Below are 14,313 nucleotides of genomic sequence, written 5' to 3' on the forward strand. Positions count from 1 at the left end.
TGAGGCCAGAATTATTGTTTGAATTTTTTAAACTTGGAACTGTTGCTTCCTGGGGTTAAGTAATTTGCCCCAAATCTCACAGGTAATAAAAAGGAAAGCAGGGATTCAAACGGTTCTGTCTGACTTGACTACAAAGCCTACTTCCTACCCTCTATGCTGAACTGAATCTCATAGGATGAATTCATTTTTCATGGTAGAAAAGGGCAAAAGGCTCCAAGTAGAGGGACAGACATATATAAAGGCGTTTAGTCTTGAAGAAGCAGAGCTCTTCTGAAGAAGGATATTGCATTGTGGAGTGGAATAACAAGATAAAGAGGGACTATGCAACATGCGTTGTTCTAAAAGCATTACATGTTTTATCTCATCTTATTCTTACAACATTATGAGGTAGGAGTATTACTGTCGACATAAGAACAGTGTTTTAAAATAAAATGCCTAAGTTCATATACCCATGCATTTTGAATCCACAGCCTGAGGAGCCATTATGCTATATTGCTGAAGATAGGCGAGGATCTTTACTTACTTTTCACCATGATCATATATTAGTTTTATAATAAAATATAATTGGGAATGGGCCTTTAAATATAATAGTTATGAAATTATTGGTAATCTTAAGAACAATTTCAGTATAAGAGCTAGCCATAGTATATTGAGTAGCAGAGGAGTAAATGTGCACTAAAAGCTTAAAGATAGTGCATTTAGATCAGTTACTCAAGAAATTTCATTGCAAACGGCAAAGGGGAAATGTGAACCTATTTTAGTTTAAATTGTAATTACTGCCTGGAATACTAATACCACCTAACAAAGTCTTATAAGCTGGTTTCCTAGAAGGTTATCTTCCTAAACCAAGTAAAACAGGCTGATGTCCATATTTACTGCAATTAAGATACACTGCCCAATAGAGGGCAATTAAAAATGAAATACAGTAGGTTGAATATGAAAAGGAAAGCTTGATAATACTTTATCCAGGTCTTATAGCTGGAAAGCAGAATAAAAGACTTAACATTTAAATTAAAATCTTACTATTATAAATGACATTAATTGTTGCATTTAAACTCTGTAGTTTGGTACCTTTCCATTAAAAAGTTTTGATCTATCTCTGGTTAAAGGTGAAGTATAAGGACAACATAGCGAGTTTTTTCAAATAGTTAAACTCTTTCAATTTAAAGTATTATCCGAGATGATGTTATTTTTACTTTCTTTTACAAGATGACAATGACAGTCGATGAGATCTAAAAAATAAAAGGTTGACAGCATTTCCAAAGGTTTTTTGAGAAATCTAATTGGTCTTTGGGAAACACTGTTTTAGGAAATCTTAGTCATGTACAGAAATTAAAGGATTATGTGTAAAAATCCTTTGATATTTGTAATTATCTGTAGACTTTAAGCCAACAGAGCTAAATCAGACCCTGGTTGTCAAAAGTTACTGATTTGTAATTTACACTGTAATGAGCTCTACCTAAATATCTTGGTGTTCTTAGAATGTTAATGTACATTGTGAATAATTGCATACAGTCTCTGAATGAATGTAAACTTAATCTTTAAACTTACAAAAAATATAATACCATAAACCACAAGTTTCAAGGTACATCAAGAGTAAAAATTAATATGTGTAATTTCTAATCTGTTTTAAAACAGTCTTGACTACAAATTTACCTGACCTTGGGCTATTAACCAAAATATAATTTCAGGGACGTTGGGGAATGGTTGAGATGACTTATTTTCAAATAAAAAGCAGTGAGAAGAAACCTTTAAGTTAGCTTTCTTTATACTGCAAAACTGAAAAAAATTTGTTACAGAAAAAGTTATGTCTTCAAAATTGAAAGCGATTAGGTATGTGAATGATGTAATGCTGTTAACAATACATAAAGAAGGGCTCAGTTAAAGTGACAAATTCTATTACTTTAAAGCTGCCTTAGAAAATTCTGCAACAGTGTTCAAGTCCCATAAATTAACAAGTGACTTCTTTGTCAGATAAATGATTTGTTAACATTTTGCTATCATAAAGACTGATTATGCAGTTTTTAAATTTTAATAAAAATGCAAAGATCTTGGAAAATAAATGTAATCATGCACTATGAAAAGCAGTATTGAATACTTCGGAAGAACAATACATGAAAATTAACTTCACTGTATACCATATTCTATGTGCCCAGATTCCAAAGTTGCAGATAATCTCAACTCAAGCAGGATTATTGTGTAGCTAAATGAGTAAAGTTGGTTACTCGACTGCTTCTTCCCCTTGCTAACAACTTGTTACCTATGAAATGAGTTTAATAGTATGGCTTCCTTTCACTGATGAAAATAAGTTATTAGAGTAAACATGGTTTGCCCCAAACAGTAAATAGGATCCCCAAATAAATGACTTTTTGACCCCAAATATGATTATGACAGGCAATCTAAAAAAAGTTCATTTGGCTCAAAATCTACTTTTGTCTTAAACTATTAACAGCATAAATAAAAACGAATTCATTATTTAGGTGACAACAAAAGTGTTTTTGTTTTGCTGTGTTTCATGCTTTCGAAATACTGCACGATCGGTTTACTTACTTTCGAACTCTCTCATTGGCTGCGTGGGAGGCCTCCATGGCTTCCTGAAGCTCCAGTTCTACGTTCGCCCGGTCTGTCAGAGCTCGCTGCAGTTGGGCAGCCAGTTCCTCATTCTGTTGTTGAGTGATGGAAACGATGTTCTCTCTATTTTTTAAAGCTTCTTCATAGGTACTAAGGGTATGATTAAACTGATCCTTCAGATTTTCTTCTTGGGATAAAGATTTGTGTAAACTGGCAAAATATAAATAATTTACACATAAGTATATAGGCTGACTGACCAATAATCTACTTAATAAAAATCTCCAGTTAGAAATATCCATTTCTAAAAATCACTGAAGACGTACTTAAATGGGTAAGTGAAAATAATTTTTAACACAGTATTATATTTGATAATTATCTCATTTCTCTGCTTCCAGGCTGAAAGCTACACAGACAAATGATTACCTGCACTACCAAAACATACAAAAAGATGCTGCAAGATGTTAATTTAATTATATCAATGTAAATATTATGTTCTATTTTCTTTAAAAGGAATAGCAGAGAATTAGAAAATAAAGTATCTTGGTAAATAAAAGAATATAATAAGCTGACTGCAAAGAACTCAAAAGTAAGAGAATGGCATCAGTTTAGTAGATCCAGGGTCTATTTGGCTGGACACTTAATGAGAATGAATGAGGTTTGTACAAATAACAATCAGACTTATCCACAGATATAAATGAAGTTAAAGTCACTAGTCAGACTGCACAGAATAATATATATTCGGGTATATTTTCTTTTTGTTAATGAATCTTATGCCAAATACACCCACTGATTAAGTCACACAAATAAATAGCATATAAATTAAGACCAAATGAATGCAGAAGAAAATGCAGACAAATAGAATCCTAAAATGCTAAAGGTCAAATCTTTGATATGCCATTACACCTACCACCTGAGGTTATTTTGAAATGGCACCAAGCACCTCACTCAATTAAATAAAGACATTTTGAAAATATAAATATTTAATAAGGGAAATTTAAAATCCACACAGGGGATGTTCTTTTTTTATTAAATAAAGTCATTTCAGTATATGCATACAAAAGAAATGTCGATGGGAGACTTGAATAAAACAACCTAACTATATAATATGGATTGATAATGAGAAAGAAAGTCATATAATTCTTAAAGCTGCAAAAAGCTAGTCAGGGAACTTTAGCACTTTGAAATTTAAAACTGTTCAAACTAAAGTGATTATAAATTTATCTTTTTTTGTTAAAGTAACCAAAAGCCTCTGCAGCGATCTCACTTTGAAGAAGGTGTCACACAGAAATAAGACAGACATGACACAATGACAGTTAGCATACCAAAAGAAACCATTTCAGGATTCAAATTAATTCTGAAGAGGAAAGTGTGCTGGCCAACTGTGGTCAATCGCTTACTATATACAAAATAAGAATGGTGTATAGTGCCACATTTGTAAAATGCAAAAGAGTATCTTTCTGCACGATTTACACTTTGTTATTCATTTAACGTTCATTGCATTACCTCTCAGTTCTTTCTACAAATCCATATGCCTAAAGATTGCTGTCTCTTGCCCATTTTCTTATCTTTTCTAGGCCTTTTCATACTTTCTGTATTCCTCCTATTCCAAGTCCCAGTTTCCTTCAGTCCACCCTCTTTGTCTACTTTGAAGAGCCAAGAAAGAAACTAAAAACAAAACAAAAAAGGCAGAGAAAGGCAAATCTGTTTATGTTCTTTACATTAAAAAAATTATTACTAACATTTTAATTGTTAGCTATATTTTAAATTACATAAAGTGCAGAAATCTTAAGTATTTAGCTTGGCAAACTGTAAAGAACAATATACAGAACAAACCCAGAACATTCTGTAGTGTTCCCTCCCAAGGTAATTTGCCTTGCCAAAAGTAGTCACTTACCAACCTTTATTAAGATCCATACTGCATGTTTTTGAACTTTTTGTCTGGCTCATTTCATGTAACATTAGGTTTATGAGATTCATCCTGTTGTTGCATGTATTTCATTATTTTTTACTGCTATATTCTGTTATACAAATATACCACAATTTATTTAACCATTCCACTACTGTTGCTATTGATATTCTTGTACATGTTTTCTGATGGGTCTAAATATATTTGTTTTTGTTTCTTTTCATTATTTTCTGGGTGTGGTGAGATAACTGACATTCATAACTCATTTCTGGAATAGAATTTCTCCATAGGTATGAATGTTTGGATTTAGGAGATGCTGCATACAGTTTCCCAAAGTGGTCATACCAATTTACATTCCCATCAGCAACGTATGGGAGTTCCAGCTGCTCTCTACCTGCTTCCTTTGAGTGGGACTGCCAGTCCTTTTAACTAGCCAGTCTCAGAGGTGCTGTAATATTTCATTTTCTTAATATTGTCTTTTGATGAATGTAAGTTCTTATTTTGAATGAAGTCCAATTTATCATTGTTTCCTTAATGGCAGTGCTTTTTGTGTCGTATTTAAAAAAATATTAATCTATCCCATTCCTTTCTATTTTAATTTTACATATATGGTCTCATTTAAAACTCACAGTGGGCCAGCTTAGTTGGGAATTCTGCATTTGTCTGCGATGTCTAACACACTATTCAGTATACCCTAAACAATTAAATATTAAGATCAATGACTGTTTTTAAAATATCATCATTATTAAGATCATGGTAACCTGATTTAAGTCTCTGATTGCTCATCACTTTTTACTCATCTATCACAATATTTTTTTTTGGCAAATTTATACCTGATTTTGATTTTTCTTAGATGAACCTATGGCTGGGACCTTTTACTCTCAAGCTCAAAAGCTACTCATCATTCAAAATGCCTTGGAAACCTTTAAATTCCCACCAAGACTTTCTCAAACAGAAGCAGTAGCTGGAGGGATCTTTTAAAAAGATAAATTAGGTAATATCTAATGAGATAGTACCATCTCATTGCACTCAGAAAAAATTTCTAAAAATAATAACAAATTACATATTTTAACCTACTGAAACCTCACAACAACTATGAGAAAAGTCCTACCAGTATTAACATTTTTTACTGATGAAGAAATTGAAACAGAGAGGCAAGTAATTTAATTAATCTCACACACCTAGCAAAGCCAGAATCTGAACCCATACAGGTCTTTCTCCTGGGCTGGAGCATTGCTCTCATCTTGTCTTGAGCTACAAAACTGCATTACCTGGTCTCTCTGCTTCCTCTCCTTTTAGCCATTCAGTTTCTCAAGTACATCGAGATTTTTCCTGCTTGAGGCATTTGTTTGGAATGTCCTTTCCTCCTCGACCTGACAAATTCCTATTGACACATTAGATATGAGCACAAGTGCTTCTTTCTCAAACCTTTTATGATACTTAAATCTAAATTTTGATGTTCCTTCCCTCTTTGTTATTCTTTCTCACTGACCCTGCTATTTTCCTTCTTAGAATAGTTTTTTTCAGTTTTATCTTGTGATTTACTTCCCAATTCCACCATATTACTGTGCTGTTTACATAGGGTAATTGTATTTTATGTTAAGAACACAGTCCCTAAGAACTTCAATAAATCAAAATGTTCATAATCATAAGGAAATTTTCTTATAGAAAGTAGAGGGGATAGATTCCCAGCACATATAAATCTATGAGGCATGAAGAACATTTTTACTTCAGCACTGTTTTTTCCTTCAGAGGGCTCTTCCCTAAACAGACAACAGGGCTCCACACTGGTTAGCTTTCTTCACAGCATTATATCATATATAACTTCTTTTCAAAGTTATTGATTTTCAAATGCATTTTCAGCATGGCAGAAGCATCACAACTTACTGGCACTTAAATGACAATTAATGGGAAATTTTAAGTTAGAATAAGAATAAATGATAAAAACAATAGCAGAAGAACCATTAAATCTCTCCTGGAAGTTCCAAAATATGTAGCTCACACAATATTGACATAGAACAGTAACTATTTCTGTTTATTATGAATTTAATGAGGTAAGTCCATTAACAAAGTTTCAATTTACTCTTTCAGTTCTGAAATGATGTACTTCTTAATTTTTCTAATTTACTAGAGTGAGACTTAAATAATATTTTTACTTAGTGATCTTTCCTATTATCATACTTCTACTTCACATCAAATGAAACTGTATCTTATCTCCTATGCTGCTCACCATACTGAGTCCAGCCATAGATCAAGGTAGAAAATACTTCTTGAAGGGCATTGTACCAGTAAGTAGCACGTAAGAGGCTTCCTTACTGCAGTGGTTTCTGTCTTAGTTTCATTATCTCCTGGTCTATTTCCTTGTGTCTGTGGTCCTATTTCCCTGGTCTCTGTCTCTCTGTACTACTTCAGCTTAAAATATCTTGGAGTTACCAAGTTTATGACCCACTTTTATGTTTTGCTTGAAGATACATGTTCTCAGCTTATCTGCTTACCCACTTGTTGAACTCTCTCTCTCTCTCAACTGAAATATCACACATGGATTCAGCTTATTCGAGCAACTGGTGATTTTCCATTAACACCAGGTTTTGATGCTACTTTTCATGGCTCCTCTCATCTCCATCAGCAGGTATACTTCAGTCCTTCCATGAGATCACATAACTCAGCATTCTATGCTAACACTTACTCTGGTATGTTTCATTTATTTATAGTAATTGCTCAATTAATCAGGTATTTTACATACACTGTTTATTTTAACTGGATAAATATTTTTTTATTAAAAATTTAGAGGTGAGGTACCACAGTATAAATCAATAGTTCTTAACCAGGAGTATTTTTGTCACTCGGGATATATTCTGCAATGTCTGGAGAACTTTTTGATTTTATAACTGGAGAGGATGGAATGCTCCTAGCACTTAGTAGAGGCCAGAGATGCTGCTGACACCCTACCTTGCAGAGGACAGATCCCCACCACAAATAATTATGCAACCTAATATGTCAGGAATGACAAGTCTGGTGTAGATGAAAAGATGTCAGGTTTGGACTTCGAAGGAGCAGATTTATATTTTGGTCTTGTTATTCACTCTGTATGACCTTGTGAAAAACACTTTACCTATTTGAATATTAATTTCCTCAACTTAAAACAAGACAAATCTCATGAAGTTCTCATATGAGAATAAAGTGAGGTGATCTAGCAATGTGAAGATATCTCGCCCAATACTTGGCAAAGAACAGGTAGGCATTCATACATGTGTATTTTTAAAAGAAATGTTTATTTCTAATTAACTTTGCACAGAATATTATACAATACTCAGACATTTTGTAAATACTTTGATGAAAAACACTTGCTTGTTTTGACAGGTTTCTCATGAATTGGGAGAAGTAAACTAGTTTTCTTAACCTCTATCACTTATAGATAAAATTCTTAAATTACTCTAAAAAAAAAGAAAGAGGCAGGTTTGGCTTGTTTTACTGAATTAAATTAAATAAAGACAAAGTAAGTATGAAAGGCAGAAGTATGTGCTACCTTTTCTGAGAGGACAGTGTCTGTGTTTACTTCCTGGTTTACTGCATCAATTAATTTCAACTGAGATTCAACTGTGATTTGCCTTCTTATTGAGGAACTTCTTTTAATATTCTTATAAGGCAAGTGTACTAATGACATTTCCCCTTAATTTTTGTTTGTCTGAGAAAGTCTTTATTTCTCCTTCACTTTTGAAGGATAATTCATTGCATACAGAATTCTAGGTTGATGTCCCATGTTTTAGTCTGACATTCAAGGTGTTCTAACATTCTGTTCTACTCTTCTTCTCAGACTTCTTCCTATCTATCCCTATCAAAAATTTTATTTTAGCCTAATAGAAATACAAACTCTTTGAAAATGCCCTCCCACTCTTATTTTGGATTATTGCTCTGACTGTTGCTTCCACTTGGAATGCTCTTTTTCTGTCCGTCCATGTACTGCATTACTACACTCCAAGATCCAGATGGGCTGCAACAACCATCATAAAGTCATGTTCTGTACGCTGCCCACAGAGGGCACCCCTTCCTCTACGTTCCCATACTCTTTCATGTCCCTTATATTATACTCATCACTTTCTACTATAATTTACAACAATTGTATACTTGTTTTACCTTTCCTACTAGATTCTAATGCTACTGACAGAAGGAACCATGTTTTACTTGTTTCCTTCTAGGGCCTAACACAATGGCTACTTTATAGGAGAAATACAAAAAGTATTTATTGAACATTGTTGCTTAATGCGCTATTTGAACAAGTGGGTTTAGTATTACTAAAAAAACACATCAATTTTATTCCCTTCCTTTTCTCCTTATCTTAGTGTGCAGCCCCATGTGCTCCACTGTTTACCCTTACCCATGCTCCATTCCATTTTTTGAATATTTTAAAAAGAAACTTTCTGTTTTGAGATCATTGTAGATTCATAGGCAACTATAAGAAATAATACAGAAAGATTCCTGGTGTCCTTTACCCACTTTCCCTCAATGGAGATGTTTTATAAAATTGTAATAGCCCCACTGAGATACTGACACTGACATAGTCAAGACACAAAACAGTTACATCACCACAAGGATCCCTCATATTTCCCGACTTCCTTGCCATCCACCCCTTCTTAAACTCTAACAACCTCGAATCTGTTTTCCATTTCTGTGATGCCATTTGAAGAATTTTATGTAAAAGAAAAGGGATTCTTTTTTTTTCACTCAACATAATTCTCTGGGGATTCATCCAGGTTGTTGCATGCATCCATAACTAGTGTTTTTTGAGGAAGCGGTTCATTACTTCCAAATTGACATTTTTATGTGTGTAGAGTTGCCCAAAGTAATAATTTCTTATTGCTTTCATGCATGCAAAGTCTATACTGATACCCTTCATCTCATTCCTGATATTGGTAATGTGTCTTCTCTCTGCTGTTATATGCTTCTCTGTTTTCTTTATTATTTTCTTCCTTCTGCTTGCTTTGCATCTATTTTTCTGTTCTCTTTCTAGATTCTTAATGTAGGAGCTTAGACTGTTGATTCGACATATTTCCAACTTTCCTAATGTATGCAGTTAGTATTATAAATTTCCCTCCCAGCACTGCTTTAGCTGTTTACCACAAATTTTGGTATACTGTATTTTAATTTTCATTCACTTTCATGTATTTTAAAAAACTTTCCCTTCAGAATTTTTCTTTGACTCTGTATTGTTAGTTTCCAAGTGTTTGGAGATGTGCCTGTTATTTTTCTGTTACTGATTTCTGTTCTGATTATATGGTAGTCAGAAAACATACTCTGTACGATTTCAGTTCTTTTAAATTAATTGAGGTTTGTTTTATGACTCAGAATATAATATATCTTGGTATATGTTCTTTTGACATTTAAGTGTCCTTGTTGTATGAAATGTTTAAAAATGTTGATTAGGTCTTGGTAGTTGACAGTCATGTTGAATTCTTCTGTATCCTTGGATTTTTTCTGTCTTCATTACATCTCTAGTTATTACCACAAGTGTGTACTTTTTGACCACCTTCTTCCCATCCCCTTCCCCATCTCCTATCTCTGGTAACCACAAGTCTGATATCTTTTTCTATGCTTAGTTTTCTTTTTTTTATTTTGGTTCATACATAAGTGAAATCATATGGCATTCAGCTCTTCTGTCTGACTTATTTCACTTACATAATAAATATTTTCCCATTTTTTTAAACTGGTTTTTTTTGTCCTGCTATTGAGTTATACGAGTTCTTTATATTGCTCATGAATATAGATGCAAAAATTCTCAACAAGTATTAGCAAGTCAGCCCTGTAAAAATAGGTAAAGAATAATACACTATTAGCAACTGTGATTTATTTAGGTATGCAAGACTTACTCAACATCTGAAGATCAATTAATGTAATCCATCCTCCAAAAGTCTGAAGAACAAAAATCATTTGACTGTATCACTGAATGCAAAAGAAGCATTTGACAAAATCGAACACTGATTCATGATAGAAACTCTCAGCAAATTAGGAATAGAGATGAAATTTCTCAACTTGAGATAGAACATCTACACAAAACCTACAGTTAACATTATACTTAATGGTGAGAAATTAGATGCTTTCCCCTAAAGATCAGGACCAAAGCAAGGATATCTCCTCTCACCTCCTGTCCTATTCAACAAAGTACTGGAAGTTCCAGCTAAAGTAATAAGACAGAAAAGCAAATAAAAGGTATAAGGAGTAGGAAAGAAGAAATAAAAGTGTCTTTGTTCACAGATGACATGATTGTCTATGTAGAAAAATATCAAAGACTCAACAAAAACAAAACAAAACAACTCCTGAACCAGTAAGAAATTATAGCAAGGTTGCAGGATAGAAGGTTAATATAAAGTTAACTGCTTTCCTATGTGGCAGCAGTGAACCATTGTAATTTAAAATTAAAACATAAGACCATTTAAATTATCACCCTCCCAAAATGAAATATTTAGGTATAAATCTAACAAAATATGTACAGAAGCTATATGAGAAAAACTCTGGTGAAAGAAATCAAAGGGATACATAGAGATATTCCATTTGAATGGGTAAAACGACACAATATTATTAAGATGTCAATCCTTCCCAAATTGATCTTTACATCAATGAAATTCCAATCAAAATCCCAGCAAATTATTTTGTAGGTATTGACAAACCTATTCTAAAGTCTATAAGGAGAGGCAAGCAATCCAGAATAGCCAAGTCAATACTGAAAGAGAACAAAGTCAGAGGACTGATACTGCCCAAACTCAAAACTTATTGTAAAGCTACAGCAATCAAGACAGCATTACCCTGGCAAAAGAATAGGCAAATAGATCAGTGGCAGAGAATAGAAAGCCCTGAAATAGATCCATTCAAATATGATCAACCGATCTTTGACGAAGGAGCAATTGGATATCCATATGAGAAAAAGATGAATCTACTCATAGAACTTATACCTTTCACAAAAAGTAACTAAAAGTGGATCATAGTCCTAAAGAGTAAAATGCAAAACTATACAACTTCTAGCAGATAACAGAGAGAAAAATTGAGGTAATCTTGGGTTTGGGAAAGAGTTTTTAGATACAACACCAAAAATGTGATCCATGAAAAAAATAACAGATGTTAGAACTTATTAAAATTAAAAACTTAATGTGTTGCAAGACACACTGTTAAGAGAATGAAGACAATCCATAGATTGAGAGAAAAATCTTTGCAGACACACATGTGATTAAGTACTAGCATGCAAAATATACAAAAAACTCTTAAAACTCAACAATAAGGAAATAAATCAGTTTAAAATGGACAAAATATCTGAACAGATATTTCACCAAAGAAGAAGTACAGATGGCAAGCAAACATATAAAAATATGCTTAACATAATATGTCATCAGGGAGTTGCAAACGGAAACAGTGAGATATACCACCATATACCTCTTGGAACAGCTAAATCCAAAAAGTAACAATCTCAAATTCTTGTGAGGATGTGGAGCAACAAGAATTCTCATTTATCAGTAAACTAGTACAATCAGTTGGAAAGATAGTTTGGCTTTTTTTTTTTTTACAAAGCTAAACATAATGTGATTGTGCCCCTAAGTATTTATCCAGTAGGGCTGAAAACCTATGTCCACACAAAAACTTGCACATGAATATTTATAACAACTTTATTCATAATTTCCCCAAAATGGAAGCAACCAAGATGTCTTTCAAAAGGTAAATGCATAAGCAAACTGTGGTACATCCATTCAAAGGAATAGTATTTAGTGATAAAACCTGAACTATCAAGTCATGAAAATACTGGATGACCCTTAAGTGCATATTACTTAATGAAAGCAGTTTGGAAGGCTATTAAATCTGATTCCAGCTATATGACATCGTGAAAAGGTGTACCTCCTCTAAGAACAGTCACAAAGAAGAAATGTCATATGCCTAAGGGTCAGTTTCAGATGAAAATATTTTTTTTAATTTTGAGGAGCTCAGCACACACGCTTACTAGTCAGTCTCTTAGCTGAGAAGTTTGCTCAACAATGGAAAATTTTTCCCAAACCATCTGTATTAATAAATGATTATACTAAAAGTATAAAGATAACCAACTGTTCTTAAATAGGGTAAATACTTTTCAATTTTATTAACAATCCTAATTAACTCCCTTATGAAAAATAAATGAAGTCCCATTAAATACATATTTTAATTTCACATTATAAATAGATGACATGCTGACCTCAGATACAAGGACTAAAAATTTCATTTCATGAGACTTACAATGCATAGCACCTGTTACATAGCTGTTGCTGAGTAGCTCTTTGGTTAACTGAATTGTGGAATATAGGGTTCAGTCAGAACATTCATATTGGATGCATGTGCTTTGTTTTATTTGGAATTGGAGGGCTGCATTGTGACACCTCAGGCCCTGCTTCTCTTCCTCAATGAATGACCAGTGTGCTGGGCACTTCACTAGAGCTATAACTCGAATGGTGACTAAACAGACTTTTCAAATTATTATAAATGCTATAAAGGAAGGGATGCAACTTTTGAGTTGAAATTTAAAGGTAAGAGTAGGTATTAATTAAACGAATGGTGGAAGAATTTCAGGCCTGGGGAAGAACAGGTGCTCTTCCTAACAGGAGAAGCTGTTAAAGATTTGGAAGAGAGGTTAACGATATCTGCATAATTGAAGAAGTGCTCTGGATGGTTTTTTTTGTGTGTATCTCTGTTACCTGACAGGACAAACAGCCTCTGGTAAGACTCACCTTGCTCCTTCTCTGAAGGGGGTAGCTCTGGAATTTCAAGAGAACATGGAACTATATTGAGGTTCAAATATCAGAAAAACAATGAAGTTCTAAAACTCACCTTTTACTTACTTTATCCCAGATATACTACATTACTACACAGATATATATGTTCTGTTTTCTATACCAGGGACTCTGACTCACTGAGTTGTACAAGTATTCCAGTCTAGTCTAACAGATGGGGTTTCTCTTGGACCTAGGCTGGCATCACCTCATTTAGAGTCAAACTGTCTGTGCTTCTTGTCTTCACCTTCTCTGCTATTCAAGGCTGTGCCATCTGCTGTGTCCACAACAGCTTCCATGACCTTAGCGCTAAATACCAAAGACACTTTTCAATCTTTATCTTATTTGAGCTCTCTGAAGCCAATTCTTTCTGGAAATGTTTTCTTTCCCTACTATTCATGAAAACACATTTCTGGTTTTCTCCTCCATCAAAACTATCCATTGATGCATTCCAATATCCTTTGGGGGCTGCTTTTCCTCTACTCAACCTTTAACTGTTGGCAGCATCTCTTATTCCAACCAGTCTCCCCCAATTTCAACCCACTCTCACTGCCTCACTGAATCATCTATATAGCTAACTCTCAAGTATTTCTCTATAGCTCAGACTTTCATCATGAGCACCGGAGATCTACACTGACCATCTAGTAGAAATCTCCATTTGACCATCCTGCAGACATCTGCAACTCAAAATGTCTAAAAGTGAGCTTACATTTTCATTGTACAGCCCTCTCCAAATCATCTCTTTCTCTCCCTCCCCCTCTGGGCATCATTACTAACTCAGGGTTTGGTTGCAAAAGCTGTGCATCATCCTTGACATCTCTCTCACCACCCAAGCTAATCAATCCCTTTTGATTTAAATTTAAATCCCCTTGCATCTTTCTTTTCTTTTCAGCTCTATTACCATCGTCTTATTTTAGAGTGCCCGCTATTACTTTCTTAAGTGGATTACTGCAGTAGTCTTTTTTGTTTGTTCCTTGCTGTGAGTCTTTTTTGTTTGTTCCTTGCTGTGAGCTTCTAAATCACACATATGAATGTATTACTATCTGGATTAAAACTTTT

General features: G+C 33.8%; 1 protein-coding gene across 1 annotated transcript in view; it reads right to left on the reverse strand.

The window, feature by feature from the left end:
• MIPOL1 (mirror-image polydactyly 1) overlaps positions 1 to 14,313 on the reverse strand; it is a 323,728-nt gene that overhangs the window by 44,454 nt on the left and 264,961 nt on the right. The window contains 1 exon segment of the mRNA XM_057488492.1: positions 2,551 to 2,781. Coding sequence (XP_057344475.1) covers positions 2,551 to 2,781 — 231 coding nt within the window.

The sequence above is a fragment of the Manis pentadactyla genome, chromosome 11, assembly GCF_030020395.1.
Source record: "Manis pentadactyla isolate mManPen7 chromosome 11, mManPen7.hap1, whole genome shotgun sequence".
In the NCBI taxonomy this organism is placed as follows: domain Eukaryota; kingdom Metazoa; phylum Chordata; class Mammalia; order Pholidota; family Manidae; genus Manis; species Manis pentadactyla.